Consider the following 20,118-nt stretch of genomic DNA (forward strand, 5'->3'; position numbering starts at 1 on the left):
AACACGACAGAGGGGGAACTGGCCAGGGCATGAACTGGGGCAGATCCCAGGCTGGCAGGGCCGTGGCAGAGCAAAGCTCACATGGATTGGGATTGCAGGCAACCAAAATGAGGACCCAGGAAAGGAGCCGTCCTCCCTCTGGCTGCCACCCAGGGAGCGCAGAGCCTGGAGCAGTGGGGGATTTCCTCTTCATGTCTAGAGAGAGCTGTGTGTCACTTGAGAGATAAAGGCCCAGGGCAGGGAAAAAAGGTTATCGGAGACACTCTGCATGCAGTGCCGTTCAGGACAGACTCCATAGGAAATCTATTTTGGGAGCTGTCACCTCTACTTCCATTAAAAGAAAGTTCAGTTAAGAGGATGAAAATAAATTTAATCTTGCTGAGCAGAAGTGGCTCTGGAGGGAACTGCTGCCCCGATACTGGAAAAAAGCCACGTTTCTTTGCCTGTGACAAAGCTTTGTTGTCACATCTCTACAGCACTCTTTTCTAAACCCTCATGGTTCTCTTTCCCTCCATTTGTCCATCCAGCCTGCAGTCTGTCCATCCGGTAGCAGAAACAACTGCAGAATACAATGCAGAGGCCATCAGCCTCATTGGTACAGAGCAAAGCCATCTCTTCAGGGGAGGAAATCAGACCATGTACTTACTGCTGAATGAAGGCCAAGAGGGCTTAGCTGTGAAAGCATTAGCCAAGCAACAAAGCTTGGGAATAATGTGTCTGCACTAAACTTAATTTATCTTCTCATTTCACAAACAACATGTTTCTTCTACTGTATTTATTTTAAACATTCGTTCAAGCTGTGCATAATATTTCAATCATTTTGAAATAGATTCACCCTCCTGCTGGCAAATGAATAAGGCGTCCTGCTGGCTGCTGGAGAAAGGGCCGTGAATTAAAATAACTGCTTTCAGTAAACATGTGCTATGAGCTGTCTGCACACAGCCCTTGGTAGCGATGGGTGAGAAGAAACTCCTAAATAACAACAATAAAACAAACCTTGGCAAAGCGTTTGGATACACAGACCGGTTTGCACTGCGGTGATGTGGCACAGCAAACTCACAGCATCACCCCTGTGTGTGCGTGCTGCCTTGTAAACCCAGCTACTCCCCCATAAACAAGTCAGCAGCGCACAGCCCCAGCGCAAATGAGAGTGGCTGAGGTGTCGCAGCCTCCTTCCTCTCTCCAGGCAGCAAGCTGATGTGGTTACACACATGTGGATTCTGCTGGAAAGAGCTTTTATTTCCCTCTCTCATTCTTTGCCCCCTTTGATCCGGCCTGGAACCATCACAGCGCTGGTGCAGTTCTTGCTCCCCACACAAACAGAGGGAAACCACAGCCCATGAGCCCTGCCAGCACGGGGATGGGGGAAACGGGGTGAGTTCCCAACCCTCCATTGAATCTGCGCCTACAGCTTGATGCTGTGGAGCTGCTGCGACAGCACTGACATCAACCCTGAATCAAATACAGCCTGCAATACACTGCAACTGCAGAGAGGAAGCCGAAAGCATTCTCTGCACAGCTGTGAGAGCACACAGTGTGTTTTCCGAGGCCAAGCTGACATTCCTGTGGTGGAAGCATCTGCCTGGCAAAGCTTACAACTTGCACAAACTGCTGCACGAGCAAGACATAAACCCTCCCTGCTCCAGGGAGCCGGGTGAGCGAGGGGAGGCTGGAAACGGGAAAATCTCAATGCATCTCCACCCGCGGGCTGCTAGAAAACATTGAATCCCTCGCACTCTGCGTAACGCACCCCGCTCCAGGCCCGCAGTTCCCAGCGCCGCACAGCTGCGGGACCGCCGCTGCATTCTGCGTCGCGGCCGCTGGGGGGCGCCACTGCTCCGCGACGGACGGCGGCCGCAGCGCCGCTCCTCCCCGCGCCGCCGCGGCGGATCTTAAGAGCGCGAAGCAAGAATTCATTGGAAGCGTTCCTCTTTTTGCTACACAGAGCGTAGCGCATGCAGTGACTTATTTGGGCACGAGCTCTGAGAGCGGGACATATTCAGCCGCTTCGCAGGAGCGTCGGTAGACCTCATTCCCTGCCGTGAGCGCAGAGGTGGTACCGAAGGGAAGACGGGGCGGGGATCTGGGGGCTGCTCCCCTCTAAGAACGACTAGCAGCCAGGCAGCTCGGCCCGGGGCTGCACTTCGGGGCTGCGGCTGTGCCTCTCCGCGCGGCCTCTCCGCTTCGGGAGCGCTCCCGGTTTCACTGCGGAGCCGCCGCAAGGCGCGGATGATGCGCTGTGCCGCGTGAGGGCGCCCAGGGCAGCGCCGCTCCCCGCTGCGCAGACACCGCCGAAGCCGCCCGCCCGCCCTCCGCTCCCACGCGCGGAGCTCTTTCTGCCCGACGTGGCTCCCGCGGGGCTCAGCCCCGGCTCACCCCACTCGGCAGCTGCTCGGGGCACCCGAGGGCAGCGGGCGCTCGGCGGGCTCTCACCGGACGGCAGCCGGCCGTGCGCGGCCGCTCCCACGGAGCGGAGACGACCGTTAACGGTTCCTCCCCTCGGTGGCGGCCTCGAGCCGCTCTCGCGCGGCCCCTCCGCCTCGTGCTGCGCTGCTGCGCGCTCCCGAGGCGCGAGACCTGAGCGCGGCTCCGCACCGCTGCAGCTCCGCAGCTTCGAGCGCCGATTTCCCTGGGAGCGGTGCTTCCTGCCTGGCTCTGGGTTTTGAAGTTCCGTGCAGAGTTTCTGCCGTCCGGTTGCCTTATGGTCGTGCGATTCCAACCCTCTGTTTTGTAAACTTTCTGATCGAAGCCCGAAATATTGAATTCCATCGGCCGTGTCCTCCCGGGAAAAGCAGAAAGTGCTTTCGGTGCCATCGCATCCCTGGTTTATTCTGCCCCTGTTGGTGCTGGAGGGGAGATTCCCTGCTATCGTCCCTCGAGCTCAGCACGGCGCTCAGCCTGCTGGCCGGGGATGCGCACGGATCACGGCGCTCCCTTTCTTATCCTTTGTTCTCCACCTGAGCATTGCAAACTATTCGGATCTTATGAAAATGCTGACAGGTGCCCGGCTGGAATCCCACCACTGTCAGCCTGGCACTGGTGTGAGATCTTTGAGCTCCCAGATCTCTTCGTAAGATCTCTCTCTTTTATGAGAATGCAGCCTGCAGTGGGCAGCGAACTCTGCCTAATTCTAAATAGGAGCAAATGCCAGCAAAGATTGTATCAGCCACAGGGGATGAGAAGAGACCAAAAGGAGCTGAGCTGTGGGCATCTCTCAAGCTGAGCTCCTTTAAGGTGCTGCAAGTTGAGCAGTCAGAAAGATGCTGCTCCAATGGCCGTTTTCAGAAGCCTGTTTCTTTTTTACTAAGGATGCTGCTGGCCAAATGCTGCCGGCAAAGGCACTGTTACACTCTGATAGCCTCCACATTCTGCCCTTAGGTTTTTTTGGTGCAAACTCAGTCTTCGGTTTTCCCATTGCTTTCAGCTGGGCAGGTACGTTGTATTAGAAGAAAGCACTTGATATTTCTACTGATGAATGCGAATTGAGCTGAAGTGGAAAACAATAGAGATAAGCAACAAAACATTCACTCTTATGACTCAGTTGAGCAAGTATGGCTGAATACACAAAGGAACAGCTCTGTGGTGGCTGAACAACCGCTTAACACGGCTCTTTTTCAGAGCTGCTGCTAATCAAGCTGGTGAAAGCCATTGTAGCAGAAACTTAGCAACAAAAGGCTGTGTGTGGAGGAAGGAAATGGTGTGCTTGTGCAGTTATGTATTTCCAAGGGTTTATCAAATCTGCAGAAAGATCAAGCTATCTCTGAGGACCACCGTGGGTCTGAAAAAATACAGGAAGTGCCTTTGCCTGACCTTTAGACACAGTCAGATGATTCCTTGGCAGTGCTTGTTTTTGCAGCCTCCCGCTCCACCTCAGCAACGCTTCAGAGCACTGCATTTCCCTGGTCCTGGGGACAGGTGAGAAACACGAGCAGGCTGGCAGGCTGGCAGCACACACTGCACGGTATGTGGCTGCTGGGCACCCTGAGGAGCAAAGAGCAGAGATGCTGTCAGCTGGCTCTGGCTGCGTGTCCCAGTGCTCGGCACAGGGCTGTGATGCAGCTGCTGTGGCACAGCGTGGATCTGCTCCCAATCTGCACTGCCCTCGTGCCACACACTGCACCTCGTGCCTCGCCTGTTCTGTCATTTCTCTCTCTCCCCCTCTCCACATGGACAAAAGATGGAGCCTGTGTTTCTGATTGCTTCAGTCTCTAAATCAGATCCAATGAATGCTGGCTCCAGACACGCCAGTTTTCTGGAACAAGAGGTCAGTATTACTTTACAGAGCCAAGGATGGTGATCGCTGCTACTATGGAGATTTCTTGGTTTTCTTTTAGCTGGATGTAATTTAGATGCACGTTGATGCTCTGTCAGCAGCTGTGAGAGAGGAGGGAGAGAGTGGGACAAGATGATGCCTTTGAGAAGAAAACCACCATTTATTTTGCCACATTTTTTACATCATCTTCTTCATACAGCTATTTCATCGTAACACTTCATACATTTTTTAAAAAACACCAAGATTACTTGCAAAATTATATATATTTTAATATCCAAAAAGTACATTGCATATATATAGTAGCAAAAGCCCCGTTCCCACGGGTGATTTCTTCATCGTTAAGATCTGCGATTATTGCGGTAACGTTGCTTATAAACATCCCAAAAGCACTCAGACCCGAACGGATCAGCTCCTTGTTTCTCCTTTCTGTTAAATAACGGCATCAGTGCTTCTGGTTAAAGTTATGAGCAGACTATAATGTTCTGGATTCAGGCTCTCATCCTGCAATCGGATGCACATGGACCAAATCTTGCACCCACAGAGTCCCGGAGGTTTTGTCTAGACGAGATATTTCTGATCCTGTTAATTGTTTGCCAATTAATACGAGTTAGCTAACAGGCTGTACATGTAGGCCTGATCCCCCTATAGACATCTGTTCTGAAACAGAACTGTTTGTGGTTTACCCTTCTGTTTATGGCACCAAACCACCGTTTGCGGATCATCAAATCAGCACATGCAAAATTAGAGGTGGTAGAAAAGCGACCGGTGTTTGAAATGGAAACGAAACGCCGTGCCAAAAGATGTGCTGGGAAGCATTCGATAATTTTCTCTGTGAAATGGATGAAAAGTTTTCCAAAGTTCAAGATTTTGGTGAAAAAGAATCAGAAAAAAACTGAAGCAGTCGCTTTAAAGTTGCAATGAATGTTTTCAATCAGCTTCAAGAGAAACGTGTTAGCTAAATGGAGTTAATTTGCAAACAACTACGACAAGCTAATGAAAGAAAAACATCTACCCTAGACAGACTCAGGAAATCTGGGAGGCTTCTGGCCAGTTTGGGGACCATTCTGAATCCCATTGCAGGACCTAGGCTTTCTCCAACAGATACATTACTCACGTCTTATTTCTTTATTCTTTTTTTTAGCGAAAAGTACAAAGCTACAGCCCAAATGTACAGATTGGAAAGATGTACAAATTACATTAAAAAAAGACAAAACAACCCACAAACAACTGAGCTGACAGTAAAAAACAACAAAAAAAAAAAACACAACAAACCTGCATTTGTGACCGAGGTCAACTCGTTTTAGTTCATCTTCCTTTTAAAACTGTGAGATATAGGGAAAAATAACTCTGCATAATTTATACAGTAATTTGCCTTCTGATTGGTTGAGCCTTTGGTGGCGGTCTGACAAACGCACAGCGTTCGCGAATCGGTAGCGGTTGGCGACCCCAGGCTCTGGCAGAGCTCAAGGACCTGCTGTCATCTGTCCCACTTCACTTTTGCTTTCAGAGAACGTATGTGCATGACGTCAAGTTACTTTTTTGCTCTGGTTTCTGGTGTTTCTGGAGTTAATACACAGTCTACTGAAGTTGTACAGCCTAGAAATTTCCTTCAATGCCCTTTACTTCTTAAAATATGCATGAACATATATATATATATATGAATACATATATTTTATTTCCAGTTGGGTGAACATCCTCATCTGCCTTAAAGCTAAGATTCCAGTTGTAGTCCCCTGCAGCCCAAGGTCCTCCTGACTTTGTAGTCAAATTCTTACCCTCTCCAAAGCGAGAAAATAATTGTAGTCATGTTTTCCTAAGACCCACAGTTGGATCTATGTCTTGTCAACCAGCTTTGAATTCTTAAAAAAATTCATCAAAAAGCTAATAGTCATTCCAGGTAACGATGAACAATCTTCATAGTCAACTCCTACAGAGGATTTAAGCGTTAAAAACCAAAGAAAAATGCAGAGTACTGGCCCAAAGAAGCATCCATCTCTCAGTTCAGGACACAAGAGGCAGAATTACAAAAGTAGAAGGTTTGATCCAGGAATAGCCAATATCCAGTTTTACTTCTGTCCCAGAAAGGCCACAATTATCCGTCAAGGGTCCGCAGAAAAACGAAACGAAACAAAAAAATCCCAGATGTAAAAAAAAAGAGAAGGTCCAACAAGACTGATTAAGGCCACTCGAAGAGAAACGCATCTAGTAATAGCTGCCCAAGTGTGGTGACACGTGGGCATTGGGATGGCGAGGAACGTTGGGGTTTGGATAAATGCTTCCAGCAGGGGAGGTCCAATAAGGTGAGGCTGCTCCAAAGAAACTGGATGATGTGACAGGCATGGAAGAAGGGTGTGGGGGTACAAAGTTCACCTTCTGCTGGTGGGCATGGTAAGAAGGCATGTAGGAGAGATCTGATGGATACTTGTACATTGACGGTTCAGTGGGATGAGGCTGGAGGGCCTGGGCAATGCCGTGAAAGTCAAATTTGTAGGCATACCTTTTGCCATGCACTTTGGTCATAATGTTCTTATCATAGTAGTATCGAAGGGCTCGGCTCAGCTTGTCATAATTCATGTTGGGTTTGCTTTTGCGTTCTCCCCAGCGCCGCGCCACTTCATCTGGGTCTGTCATCTTGAATTCCCCATTGGTCCCTTCCCACGTGATGCAGCTGGCGTTGGAACTGTCCGACAGCAACTCGAGGAGGAACTGCCACAGTTGTATCTGCCCACTCCCTGCAAGAAGCAAGCCAAAGAGGAAGGGAAATGACATTGTGCTTCCTGCTTAAACGCAAAGACAAAGGCAGGAAACAGAAGGACTATCTCGATCTTTACTGGGAACTGCTCCTTCAAGCCTTAGAAAGTCTTATGTAGGAATGGATAAACGATTCCCAGCAAACAAATTAGTCAACCCTTTGTTCTGTTTATGAGTTTGAGGTCAGACTAAATTTCATAATGGTCGCCTTTGGCCTTAAAATCTTTGAGCTATTCATAAACAGGTCTCTTTCTGAGCACACTATTCTGCAAAACTTTTCACTGAATGCTTGACATAGCGTGTTTCAACTTTTAATTGCTTACTCTTTACCATGGGTATTGTTCTGGATACCTACAGTTTCCTCTCTGATTACAGAAAGACGTCTTCAGAGTTATGTCAGATCGTTTCTTTCTCGGTTGAGATGACTCCTAGTTTTATTATGTGTAGTTACTCTAACAGTAAAGGTAAAAAACCTTGTAAGGATGTTTCCTTTGCTATTTCCTTCAGGCATTCCTTCAGTAAACAAACAGTATCAATCCAAGTGCTTATAGTTATCACTCCCCACTAATTCCGTCCAACTTCATGAACATCCAGACGTGTGAGACATCAACTGCTATGATTCGTTGCCCTCATCACCAACTCCAGAAGCTGACAACACGTACTCATCCAGCACACACAGCAGCAGAACATCACAAGGAAATGACAGCAGAGGTGCAGAATTCAAAGAGGAACTCACCAGGATTGGCAAGACGGCTACTGGTGGGCCCCAGGATTTGATAGGGATCTAAAGAAAGCCGACAACAAAAGCTAACTTAATAAAAGTTTCATCTAAAAGAAACAACAATTCATTGCTTTCCATCCTAGAAACCGGTTCGCATTTTGATTTTCTTCACTTGTGCCGCCTTTTCTCCTTGGCTGTGGGACAGACCTGACCTTAATCCTTTCTTAGCAATCAACCACCATTTATTCATGGAATCCAGAATGGCACCTTGGTTCTAACTTGGTTCAGATTTGCCAGCTTTCAAAGTTCATAATCTTTTGGCCATACCCTACGCTTATGTGTCAACTACAACATTCAGCTGCATGAGAAAAACAAGGGTGGGAGAGCAGAGAAGAAATAGATCAGAAGCAAATAAATTGCTTCTAATAGGAATAACTGGTCAGAAGATAAGATTTTCAAATTCACTTGTTCACAGACCAGCTTGCTTCCCTCTGAGATCAATGAAATGTTCACCCAGCTCTCCCTTACTGAGGCAAACAAGAATGTTAGACAAATGAGAGTAATAGGAGTTTTATCACTGGCTCCAATGAGGCTGAGTGTTTCTTGAAAACTCCACAATGCATTTATTAGGAATGAATTCCTTCCCTTTCTGTGGGGCCTCCTCAGCCCTAATGTCTACACTTCTCCTTTGCTTCTCTCTGGTTTTGGTGATTTCGATCTACAGCATTTGCTCGTGGATTGAACTGATGCCAAAAGAACCAATCCCCTAAAAAAAAAAAAGGATAGAAAGCAGCTGTGCAAAGCAGAGAAGGTGGTATTTAGCTTTTCAAAGGCCCCCTGGGAAACAAGCAGGAAACACTACTGCTTGCTGTCCAGCAGGGTTTGCTTTTCTTATTTGGTTTCCTTTGACTCTTGGGAAGCCCTGTTGATTCTATTCAGAGTTGCTTCCATTGGACATCACTGCAACAGAGGTGAGGAGGCAGTGAGCAGAAAGTCCACGGCTGCAGCAGGCACAGCTGCATGCTTTAACTGCACTGCATGTCATGGTGCTTCAAAGCAGATGCAATTGCTGGGCACTGCACGTGACTCAGATGAAACAAGGATGTTTCTTTTGAATGGGGAAGGACAACGCAGTAAAACAGAAACAGTTTGGGACGGTTGCTGTCAATGCTGGGTCACAGTTGACTCATTGTTCTGAGACTTCCCTGTAGGGCTTTGCAAGTTGGTCCCGTGTCCATGGTTGTTGCTGCTTGGCACGTTTATTTCCCCAGTCCAATACAAAATACAGTTACTCAGCAAATGCAGTGATGGCACAGTCAACAATTACCTGGCTGGGGCCGTTGCTGTTCTGTTGTCTTGTTCACATTTTGTGTCCCTGCAACAGGAGGACCTGTAAACCCAGGGAAAGATCTGACATTATTTACCAGAACAGAGAGGGAAAAATGAACAGGGAACAAGGCAAGAGCAAAATACAGAGGAAATAACAGTGATTGAGACAGGAAACATTTTCTAAGCTTATAAAAAATGTGAGGTTTCACTGGAAATTACAAATGTCACTGTAAAATGAAAATATGCAGAGCAGGCAAGGAAAACACGATGTAGATGCCTCATCCATTTTCTGCCTTTTATTATCACTTAACTTCCATTCTCGTTCACGTGCATGAAAGAAAAAACCTGAATTTTTAAAAATGTATTAATTTTGACTTTTTTTATGTGGGAACCTTTTTTGGAAATTTTGGAAAAGCAATCTCCTTTTTAATTAACCTTTTAAGGCAAAAATTGTTGGTTTTACCAAATCAAATATTTTGCTGAAAATATCACAGCCATTTCTATACATTAATTTGACATTAAATCAGCTCCTCCTCTTCATATCATTTCTCTTAACAGAAAACTGTAACTTAAAGAGTACTCTCCACGGTTAGAAGGCACACGGTTGACAAAGCTGCAAAGCAAAGAAGTGAGATCTGACTGCTGGGTTCTGCCACTTTGATCTGCACCCTGTAGGATCTCTTTGAGTCAGATGTGTCCATCTTGCACTGCTGTGTGGGGATACGTCCCAGCAGTGGGAGCAGGGAAATGTGTGGCTTGGTATCATCTGCTATGTTAACCTGAATGCAGTCTACAGGAACAGAGAACTGATATTTCCCATGAGTTATCAGCCCATGACCCAAGGAGTTTTGTGAACTCAGGGATGTAGCAAACTCAGTAAGAAGCAAAAGCAGTGGTTTGAGTTGCAGCTCATGCAGAAGGGGCCCTGGCTGCATGCTTGACTGCTTTCTGCACAGTACCAAGGATCTCTGAGAGCCTGCCCAAGCTGCCTGCACCAGTCCCTGAAAGAATGACACCAGAATTTTGTCATAACAGAATTCTGGCTCTTGTCTTACTATTCCCAGGTTTTCCACTGTTCTGATGCTCATAACACAAGCTCACCGTGTCCATCTTCCCCACAGTCTCATTTTGATCTTCCATTGCATTCCATTGAGATTCACATTGGGACAACTTACTTTTAGTGAGGCCAGAATTCATATTACTGCCCCATCCTGTTCTCCTGACTGCATCATAGGAGGAGGGATCTAATGACAAAAGACAACAGGCACAGATGGGTTGAAATCAACTCCTCCCAGAAAACTTGCCAGAATCTAGCTTTGTACCTTGGTCTCAGCACTCAGTATTATGCACACACTATTGGCTTTCCTCTCCTGTGCGCCTCCTGTGCTCCTGTGGCCTTCACACAAAGACAGCAAGCTGTAAATACAATATTTGGGACTGGCTGTTTGGGCAGTGCTCGAATGTGGCACCTTCTGAACATGAAGTACAGCCACTGCATTCAATGGAGTTCAGAGTGCATCTTACGTCCTCCTAAAAAAAGGCCTCCTTTCTCAGGACAGAAACAAGCAGAACAGGAGGATGAGATGAACCACAAAACAGATGGCAGCTCGAAAACCCGGGGAGGCCATGGACTTGACACACAGCAAAGAAGCTATTTTAAGAAGGAGAAAGAGAAATGGCACGCTCTGGGTGAAATTCAGAACGTCTCTCTGAGCTCACAGCTGGCACTGCCCCCTGCCCCGCCATGCCACGCTGCACAGCTCCCTGCAGGCACAGCGCAGGCACTCACACATTCCTCACGGCGCTGGGAAAACTGCTGCAGCTTTGAAATTACAGACTTCTAGTTATTGGCATGAAAAGGAAAACAGAGAGGGGACGGGAGAGAGGAGGGGGAGAGAGGGAGAGAAATGGGAGGAGGGAAGAGAGGGAAGCAGGGGGAAGAGAACTCATTTCATGCGCCTGTTTTTCTTTTCTTTTTTTGTTTGCTTTTTTCTCCCTCTTTTTACTAGAAACCGCAAACCCTACTGCAAATAGATCAGACTGAAAAACAAACTGCTACGGTTACAGCCTGGTGCAAAGAGTGAGACAGGACATCTCTGCAAGAGGGAGGCAGTATCCCAGCCCTGTCCCCGCTCCCCAGGCTGGAAGCTGGCACTCAGCTGGGCGCTGCCAGGGACCTTCAGGCCCAGCTCAACCCTCAGCAGCTGTCGCTGTTGTAAAAAAGCTGCTGTTGATATGATTTTCCTTGCTGGAAAGTCATGAGTGCTCCTGGAGCTCTATCAGTGCTGAAAGCAGGAGAGCAGAGATGAGGTCTGAAGCAATCACTGGCTTTTCCCATGTCCTCTTTGCAGCCAGTCTCTGACTTTCATTTCTCCCCTGGGATGTTTTTCATAAGTATTACAACTAGAGCTATTAGAGACACGTTTTGGGAAATATTTTGAAAGAAACATAGAGGTTCTGAGTTGAAAGAGAAAGGCAAAACCTCAGAAATTTCCAGACTGAGATGCTAATGTACTTCTTTGTTTGCTCAATCAAAAGGCTTTGCTATTATGTGATTGTAATGGAAACATCACATAACGTGAGCCTGTTGAAAAGAAAGATAGCAATTTTTCAACAGAAAAATAATGTACAAGTTGGGAAAACTATCCTTTCTGAAAAGTAACAGAATTTGTTTGGAAAATTCTCAATTTTCTCTGATTCTTTTGGGTCAGAAAAGGGAGAAGGGAACCAGGGGCCATGGATGGGTCGGTCGATTCACTTGCGTCAGCATGTTTCCAGTAAACAAATAGGCCATCATCTGGATAGATGATCATCATCCTCCTCCTCCAGATGGAGAAACTCTGTCACTGAGGAGGAGGATGCTTTGCTTAAAGTGTTGTGGAAAGAATGTGGAATGCATCTCCTGAGGATTTGTCAATGTTAAGTGACAGTGTCTCAATCAGACATGCTGACCAGGTGTGTATTGTTATGGCTGTTTGTGTTGCAAAGGATCAAGGCTTGGTCCTCCAGGTAAGGTTGGCTAAGCCTGTCCAAATTATCACTCAAATCCCTCTGAATGGGTTTCCTTGAGTGAACATTTTAGTCCTTAAATGTTGGCTTGGAAGAGCAGCACGCATTTGGCTGAGCCGAGGTTTAATCCAGATTTAGTGTCCCTTGGCTGAGTCCCTTTGCCTCAGTTTCCCACATGCAGGTTGGATCGTGGAGTCATGTGTGGGCAGAGGCAGCCGCTCTTGGGATGCGAGGCCAGAGCTGAGTTACGGCTGCGACTGCCCAGAAGTGAGGAGGGTTAAACGTAACAGCAATTGTAAGGCATTGCTATTGAAACGTGTTCACTCAGCTCCTGCAGCTTTCCAACTCTTCCTCTCAAAAAGAAAAAAAAAAGATTCCAAATCCACTCAGCTATTTTTGTTTTGTTTTCACAAAAATCCGTGCAACGTGAAAGAACCACATCAGCCCTCCCTGCTTCCAGGCCCAGACTCTAAAGCAGAACGTGTTTAAAGCAAAATGGAAAAGGCAGAGCCAGGGAACCTATCCAGAGACTCGAGTTTCTGCAAAAACAATCTCGTTCCCAGGACCTGACGCCCAGTGGCTTGAAGAGCTTCTACAGAACTCCAGCCAGACAGTTAGTTACAGGCAGAGCCTTATCTATCATTAAAATCACTTGGATTTTACACCAAAACTTGCCTAGCTATGGAAATTCAATTAAAAGATTTGGACTGAGGTTTTTTCTGGTGTAAATCAGCAAATAGGTACAGGGAAGCTAGGGGGAAATTTATCCCAGCAAGGGATCGGGTCCCTCTGTCTGTTTTAGACTCAAATGACCCAGTGGAGCAACAGCCCTATGACAAATGTGTGTTCAATACAAAATGGAATTAAAGAGCACAAAATAAATCATGGATGCTTTCAAGAAATGTCATTCTGCAGCTGTCTGGTTTATGTCCAGAAATTCCCTAGAATGAATGCATACTCTACTATGAGCAAGGTAAAGGATATTAATAATGCTTTGCACTTTCACAGCACCTTTCAACTAAGGATCTCACAGCTTTGCAAACATTCACACTCGCAGTGTGCCTGCAAAGGAGGTTAAATATCATTTTATTTATTTACATGCATTAACGCACTTTCCTTGGCTTCAGCTGCCTGTTACCAGATGAAATTTCTTTCCCAGAAATCACGCTGTATGAAACATACCACATAGCATCAGTCCTTTCCTAACTCCATCTGTTTACTTCTCACCCCAGATCTCTCCTCACCACCCTCCACGCCATTTGGAAGTTCTCATCCTCATCTATGAAGTCCCCTTTCAAAGTCTATTGGTTCCACTGGAATTAGATGCCAATGAGAAATGATGCGGTGGTGAAGCAGTCTGCTGGGAAAGGGCTTAGCACATGTCAAAATTGGGGAGGTCAAGCCTGGCCATTAGGCAGGCTGTCAAGCAAAATTCAAGAGATGAGCTAAATTATCCTAATCTCTGCAGCTTCTTCTAGCCAGACTATCTGGAGGGACTTGGCTTGGGGAAGAAGATGAGGAGTGTGTCCCAGGCATCCCCCGAGTGAGTCTGAGGGACAGGGAGGGGGAGAGCAGCTGCACGCTGTGCAGTGTGGATGCAGGAGGCATGGCATTGCAGTAGGATGCACCTACTGCACCTTCACACACCTCCTGTGTGTAGGCTGTGCTGCTCCTGTTCCCCACACCTCTGGATGATATTTAGCCTAAATGGCATAATAGGCTCATATATAGCTCTGGGCTAGAAGGGATGGGCAGCCATAGGCTCTCTTCCTTAGGAAACAAGGCTTAAAATCCCCAAGCAGGTTTCCACACCATAAGGAAGGCCATCCCAGAGGCTGAGCAGACCTGTAAGTTTGAATGCAATCTAGGGAACAAGCCACTAGGGATAAGATATGATGTATTAAAAAGCAAACCCTCAAACAAGGACAATGTATTTCCAGACAGAATTTGGCCTCACAAATTCAGTGAAGTAAACAGGGGAAAGAAGGCTGCAAATCTGAAGTGGGCTATGGGATTCTCTGAACAGAATACATTTCTGTTCTCTGCAATGAGTCCTTATGCTTCACTAAGAAGAAAGATCCTGGCTTAGTGGCTGGAATTTAAATTAGCATCTCTAAATGGGAAAAGCAGACCCAGGTGTCCTTGGGGATCCAGACTCGTGATTAATCAAAGTGGCCACTTGGGGTCTTGTGGCAACTAGTAGAGAAAGAGAGAAAGGAAGGCATAGGACAGCACTGCTTTTCCTGCCCAGGTGAGGTGGTGCATGGTGGCTGGGACCGTAGGCACATGGGAACAAACCCACTGCTGCTGCAAAGCAAACATGTAAGCAAGTCCTGCCGAGCTGCTGAGCACCCAGCCCTCACACTGCCATCATTTAACATCCTGGAGATTGCACTGAAGAGGTGGAGCTCTGTTTAAAGCCAGTTGGAGAGAAGAAACCTAGACTGTGGGTTTCTGGAGGGGCAGAGAAGCCAGAAACACCTCCAGCTCCTCCTAGGAACATTAGATGGACTGTTTTAAATCGTGGCAGCAGAGGTCTTCCCAGGCCCACTCAGGCTCAAAGTATGAGTGCTAAATGCTCAGCACACACGGTGCAAAACCTTACAATGCCAGCAGCAATCTTACACCAAGCTTTTCTCAGGGCAAATGTGTAAGGCTCCATCTGCAGGAGGTTTAGCACTGTGTGGCAGAGATGGTAGAACTGAAGTAGAAAGCAGAGCAGTGTGAGGAGTCCTGTGGCCTATTCAAACAGTTTGTGCACATCAGTGCTTGCCTTCCTGCAACGTTTAGCCCTGTAGCACCCACTCAGGCATGAGCTATGAGGGAGACCTTGGAACCTCACCCACAGTATGAATTGCATTGAATTATTTTCAATTTCTGCTAATTAAAATAATTAGTTAGCATGTATGCCACATGTCACACTGTGTCACTCGCAGCCAACATTACTATGACTGTTCTCATGATTATGTAAGACACTGCAGTGCCTTTGAGCACAAACCTCGTTCGTTTCTACTTCAAGAGCAGAATACTTTGCTCCTTCTGCTAAAGATTCACCAGCACAGAGATCGTATGTGGAATTAAGTAATTCCAAGTCTCTCCAGTAAGGGGAAGCAACTAGCTGAGTGCAAAAGTATTTCAAAATAACTTCTGTACAGTTCCGTTATCAGACTGATTATTTCACAATTTGAAAACCAAATAAACACATTTTTTAGTATCAAACAACTCTGCATCGCTATTAATCTGTTGCAAAACAGAGAAACTGACACAGAGAGCAAAGCCAAGACTTGGAACAACATTGTCTTTTTGACAAGAAGTCACCTCAGACGAAATGAGAAGGGACTAAGGGACAGCTGGATTTACATAGGAGATGTGCTGCAGAGCATGCATGTGAAGAGCAGGATTCACAAATGGAATCACTGGAAGCAGCTAAAAGCTCTGTTATGCACTGCAATCTTTAATGACATACAGATCAAAGAGATCAGCTTTTCTCAGTGTAACTCCCATTCTGGGTTTAGCTTTGGATCCAAGCACCTTGCCCAAAGCCTGCTGCTTCCCAGCATCAGCCAGGAACTGGAGTTTGGCAGAATGCACGTACAAAATGAGGGACAAAGGGTGACCAAAGGAGCTCCTGCACAGCCTGCAGCTCTGCTCCCCCACTCTGGAGGGCTCTGGCCTCCAAGCTTTGGAGTCATTCCCTGTTTGCTTTGAGTCACAGGCAACAGCCCCCAGTTGTGCGAGCATGGCTAGGAAAACATCCTTGAGCTGTGCAGCAGTGCAACTTCCTGATTCATGTCTGAGTTACCCGCACAATGCTTACGAAGACAAGTTAGAAAGAAAAGGAGGAAGCAGTGAGAATTTTTCTGTTGTTGCTTTTTTTTTAATAATGGCAGCAGAAGTCCCAGTGTGCAGCCCATGATGAGGGCTGCATCCTAAGAATCCCTCCCCAGCCAGCACTGAAAAGCAGACACTTTTCAGCCAACGTTCAGTCACACACACACACTATGGAGCCATGTGGGGCTGCAGATGAAGATCCACGTGCAGACAGGCATGCTGCAGAGCAGTAATGCAGACACACCATTGCATGGCAGCGGATGTCCTTTGCACATCTACTCACACTTTCATGCAAAACACACAGACTAATGTGCATCACCTTGCATACAGCTCTGCACAGGCATAGAACTAATCTGGTGGGTGGAGGGGAGGGAATTGCTGATGTGTTTGAAGTACGTATGTAATGAAAATGCACAAACACAAATGGAGAAGTAAAGAAGTAACATGCATTCACAGGGAAAAAAGCTCGACACAGCAATACACACATAGGAGAAAAGGGAAGGGAAGGGAAGGGAAGGGAAGGGAAGGGAAGGGAAGGGAAGGGAAGGGAAGGGAAGGGAAGGGAAGGGAAGGGAAGGGAAGGGAAGGGAAGGGAAGGGAAGGGAAGGGAAGGGAAGGGAAGGGAAGGGAAGGGAAGGGAAGGGAAGGGAAGGGAAGGGAAGGGAAGGGAAGGGAAGGGAAGGGAAGGGAAGGGAAGGGAAGGGAAGGGAAGGGAAGGGAAGGGAAGGGAAGGGAAGGGAAGGGAAGGGAAGGGAAGGGAAGGGAAGGGAAGGGAAGGGAAGGGAATTTAACAGCATTTAATCCAGTACCAGGAAATACATTTGCTCTTGTCTTAGGAAACAACCCAAGTGCTTCCAAGAGCTTTCGGTGGGAGGGACTGCACCCCAGCAAACATGTAACCCCCACACACATGTGCAAAAACAGTGCTTGCAGTGCACCCTAGGCAAAAAAATAATAGCTCTTTTGCTGGGAGAAAAGGAAGGATAATGGTTACTTAGAAAGTGCTCCAGACAAGCTGTCAGGTTGAATTCAGAGAACTGGAGTCTACTCTGGGACAGCGCTGGCTCAGGGCGATCCCTTGTGAGTTGGGTTTCCTGCCTGCTACAGCTTAAAGACAACGATTCTTTGTTTCCAGTTTTTCTGGTGAAAAAACACACGCCTGCCTCCGAAGAGGGTCAGGGAGAAAGCAGACAAAACACTAACTCTGGAATTTCAAAGGAAAACAATTAAAAAAAAAGTAAGAAAAAAGAAAAAATCCAAGAGCGCTAGCTACTGTCTCTCCTGAAATCATAAATCCCTGCTTCGGCCACACAGTCACATTAAAAGAAGCACCAGAAAGCCTCCCCTTCTTCTGCCATGAGCTAGAAATGGGTGAGGCGCTGCTGTCACCAACAAATGCACACACAGACAGCTGAGAGGGCACGGAGCTGCAACTGCTCTCTCTGACACGAATTACTCCAGAGGGTTTGTAACCTTTGCTGTGACCAGGGGGCCTTGCTGACACACTTGGAGAAGAGTTTACTAAAAGTGGTCAGGATTTTTCACATGGCAATGATTTAGACCTGAAAAATGGTCTTTCCGAGAGAAGAATTTCATGCAGGAGTTTCAGGCTGCTTTCCTGAGGGACCCGTGCTTGTGCAAGCAGGCTAATTGTGCTGCTTGCCCCTCTCAATCCTGTCCCCAGAACTGCTGAACCTGTTACCCAAAATTTGGAAGTGGGAGTGGTGAAGTTTTAATGTTTCTACCAGTATAAAGGAAACTGCTGGGAAAGAGAGGACTGGGAAAGAGAAGGCTGCTGTGAAGCTGCAGCTTGGACTCACTTTTGAAGTGCTGAGGAATTTGCACAAGGGAGATGTTACAAACGCTCCAAAATCAGGAGACTTTTCCTTAGGAGCTCATAGTGAACGTGGGCCCAAACTCACGCTGTGTGTTCAGAGCTCACTGGTTTGATTATCTTTTATAATCTGCCAACAGCTAAACAAAACATGTACGCAAGTACAACTTATATCCAAACAGAAATATTCAGTGGTCCCACAAGCACTTTCATAACGCAAACACAAGCATGTAACAGCCACAGACTAACTCCTTAACATCTGTCTCCTACATTCATCTATTCATGTGCCTCTGAAATTCAAAGTAGTGCATCAGCTTTTCCTGTACCCTTCTGCAGAGGCAGACAATTGCCTGAGTCGAGATTGCAGTTATGAGGCTTTGTGCTCGTCCTGATCTTCCAGCTGACTGCACTGCCATAGGCTGAGCAGGGATGAGGACCTGTGCTGAGCCCAGCCTTCAATGAGACCCTCCCTGACCTGTAAGCTGGGGGCAAACACCCACATGAAACTGCTCCTATAACTTGTCATGAATGTAATTTTGACATTGACACATAATGGTTCTACCTCTCTGGAATCTGCCAGCACTCCTGCTAAGAGATTGGCACCTGGTTCAAACCCTCCACAGCACTTTGGCCTGAGTATTAAGCATGTCAGTTCTGCAGACCCCAACATGCTTAGAAGTAAGTAGAGGCTTTAAAGATGTCCTGGCCTGAGGCCAGAACAGTCACAACTACACAAGACACAACTCTTTGGCCTCCTAAATGTTGTTGTATGTAAATATACCTCCCATTTCCCTATGGAAACCTGGTTAAATGACAGCATTCTGAAGGTGAGCAATTTAAAATCTCCACGGACCGAGGCAGATAATGCAGTCTCAGATTCTTCTCCAGTGTCTCCAGAACCTACAGTAGGTCAGTCATTACTCCAAACAGTCACGGAAAATGAAGCAGGCCATCTCTCTAGCAGAGTGCTTGGAGAGGGACACAAATCTTTCCATTCAGCAATGAGAGCAACCTCGTTTCATTTTCCAAAAAATCGTTCTCTCGCCAAAAAATACTGGTGATTTTCATTAGAGCAATTTCTTGCTCAAAGGCAGCTGAAGACAATTTGTACCAATGACGCTAAATACCATTCTCTGAGTGTTTATGAGACTGAGGAGCTCGGGCAACAACAAGACGTCTTTGAACACAACCACGATTCTACCTACATGATCTGACAACAAAAGGAACATGCTTTGCACAAAAGCTGTCCAAATTTACAGCGTCTGTTTCTGCCATGAAAGCAGTTTAACCCTTAGAAAGCAGTGCCACGGGTTCTGCTGACACATATACAGAACTGGCATTGCAGAAGAGAGGTGGGCAGAAGGCTGAAAGCAAAAAGGGAGCAAAGCCTGCAGCTGCAATGTGTCAGAGCAGTGGTGTCTGCAGAGCTGCAGCATGGAACCCAGAGCTGTGAGAGCAGTGCTGCCTGGCGGGTCCCAGCTCAAGTGGTGTCCTGTGCTCCTGTACAGCACAGGGATGCTCTGCCATGTCCACAGCAGGCTGGGGAAGAGCAGAGCCATATGCAGCTTCCACCCCAGCAGATGGAACATCTGCAGCTGTCTGTGCTGCAGCCGTACCTTTTTTGCCATGCGGGTTGATTTTCACACTGTGTGGATGGCACATGTTGCACAGAGCATACAGGCAGGTACAAAGAGCATGCATTTCTCCCTGGAATTTGCACAATGCTTTAACTGTGTGCTCTTAGTGCAAGAAAAATTACAAGAGGGGTGAAGAAAACAGTACTTTCTTCCTGCCCCTGACATGCATTTTACAATTCCATCACCTCCTCCTGCTCTGCATTTGAATCCTCAGGGGAGAGTGGTTAGAAAAATTTGTTTGTCTGTTTTCAAGCGCAGGTGTAGAGAGAAGAAAAATTGGCAGGATTAGTAGATTCATTAACGTAAAATTAAAAATAAATAAAACAAGGCAAAGCAAGAAGAAAATACTTATGAAAAAATTGTCATTTTGAACTTGAAGTTCCTTTTCACCACCATCTTCAACACAACCCATTAAAAAGCCTTAAAAGGAAGCAAAGAAAGTCTTCTTGTCTGATGGACTCAACAGAGGCTGAGGAATTCCTTGTCCAGTTTTATGTCCATCACAAATTTCCTCTGGGAGATTGGACAAGACACTTGGCTCTGCTCTCCCAGTTCCTTATCTGTCAGCCTGTCATGTTCACATCTCTTATCCTGTCATCTTATCTCACTGATTATATTTGGAGCACAAATCAGTTACACTGATTGGTTAAATTGAAATGAGTTGGTTTCTCCTAGAACAGTATTCAAACATCAAACAAATGTGAAGGAAATGTATGTGCTCTAAGAAGAAATG

General features: G+C 46.7%; 2 protein-coding genes across 7 annotated transcripts in view; both read right to left on the reverse strand.

Annotated features, from left to right (window-relative positions):
- The window catches only part of KCNJ5 (potassium inwardly rectifying channel subfamily J member 5), a 51,829-nt gene extending 47,532 nt beyond the window's left edge, over nucleotides 1-4,297 (reverse strand). For 2 of the 3 annotated variants that reach the window (XM_052697117.1, XM_052697115.1), the window contains exon 1: nucleotides 2,377-4,297. The gene's annotated coding sequence lies outside the window, so the exon portion shown is untranslated. The remainder of the gene's footprint in view (nucleotides 1-2,376) is intronic. The other variant, XM_052697116.1, reaches the window with a different exon arrangement.
- A 112-nt stretch (nucleotides 4,298-4,409) lies between these two features.
- FLI1 (Fli-1 proto-oncogene, ETS transcription factor) overlaps nucleotides 4,410-20,118 on the reverse strand; it is an 81,472-nt gene continuing 65,763 nt past the window's right edge. For 3 of the 4 annotated variants that reach the window (XM_052697123.1, XM_052697122.1, XM_052697124.1), the window contains 3 exons: nucleotides 9,073-9,135; nucleotides 7,761-7,808; nucleotides 4,410-7,005 (listed from right to left, as the gene is read on the reverse strand). In XM_052697123.1, the coding sequence (XP_052553083.1) occupies nucleotides 6,476-7,005; nucleotides 7,761-7,808; nucleotides 9,073-9,135 (641 nt within the window). In that variant the 3' untranslated portion in view covers nucleotides 4,410-6,475. Of the gene's footprint in view, nucleotides 7,006-7,760; nucleotides 7,809-9,072; nucleotides 9,136-10,249; nucleotides 10,319-20,118 lie in introns of all 4 variants that reach the window. The other variant, XM_052697125.1, reaches the window with a different exon arrangement.

Source organism: Tympanuchus pallidicinctus, unplaced genomic scaffold (genome assembly GCF_026119805.1).
Source record: "Tympanuchus pallidicinctus isolate F22 unplaced genomic scaffold, pur_lepc_1.0 scaffold30, whole genome shotgun sequence".
NCBI classification, from domain to species: domain Eukaryota; kingdom Metazoa; phylum Chordata; class Aves; order Galliformes; family Phasianidae; genus Tympanuchus; species Tympanuchus pallidicinctus.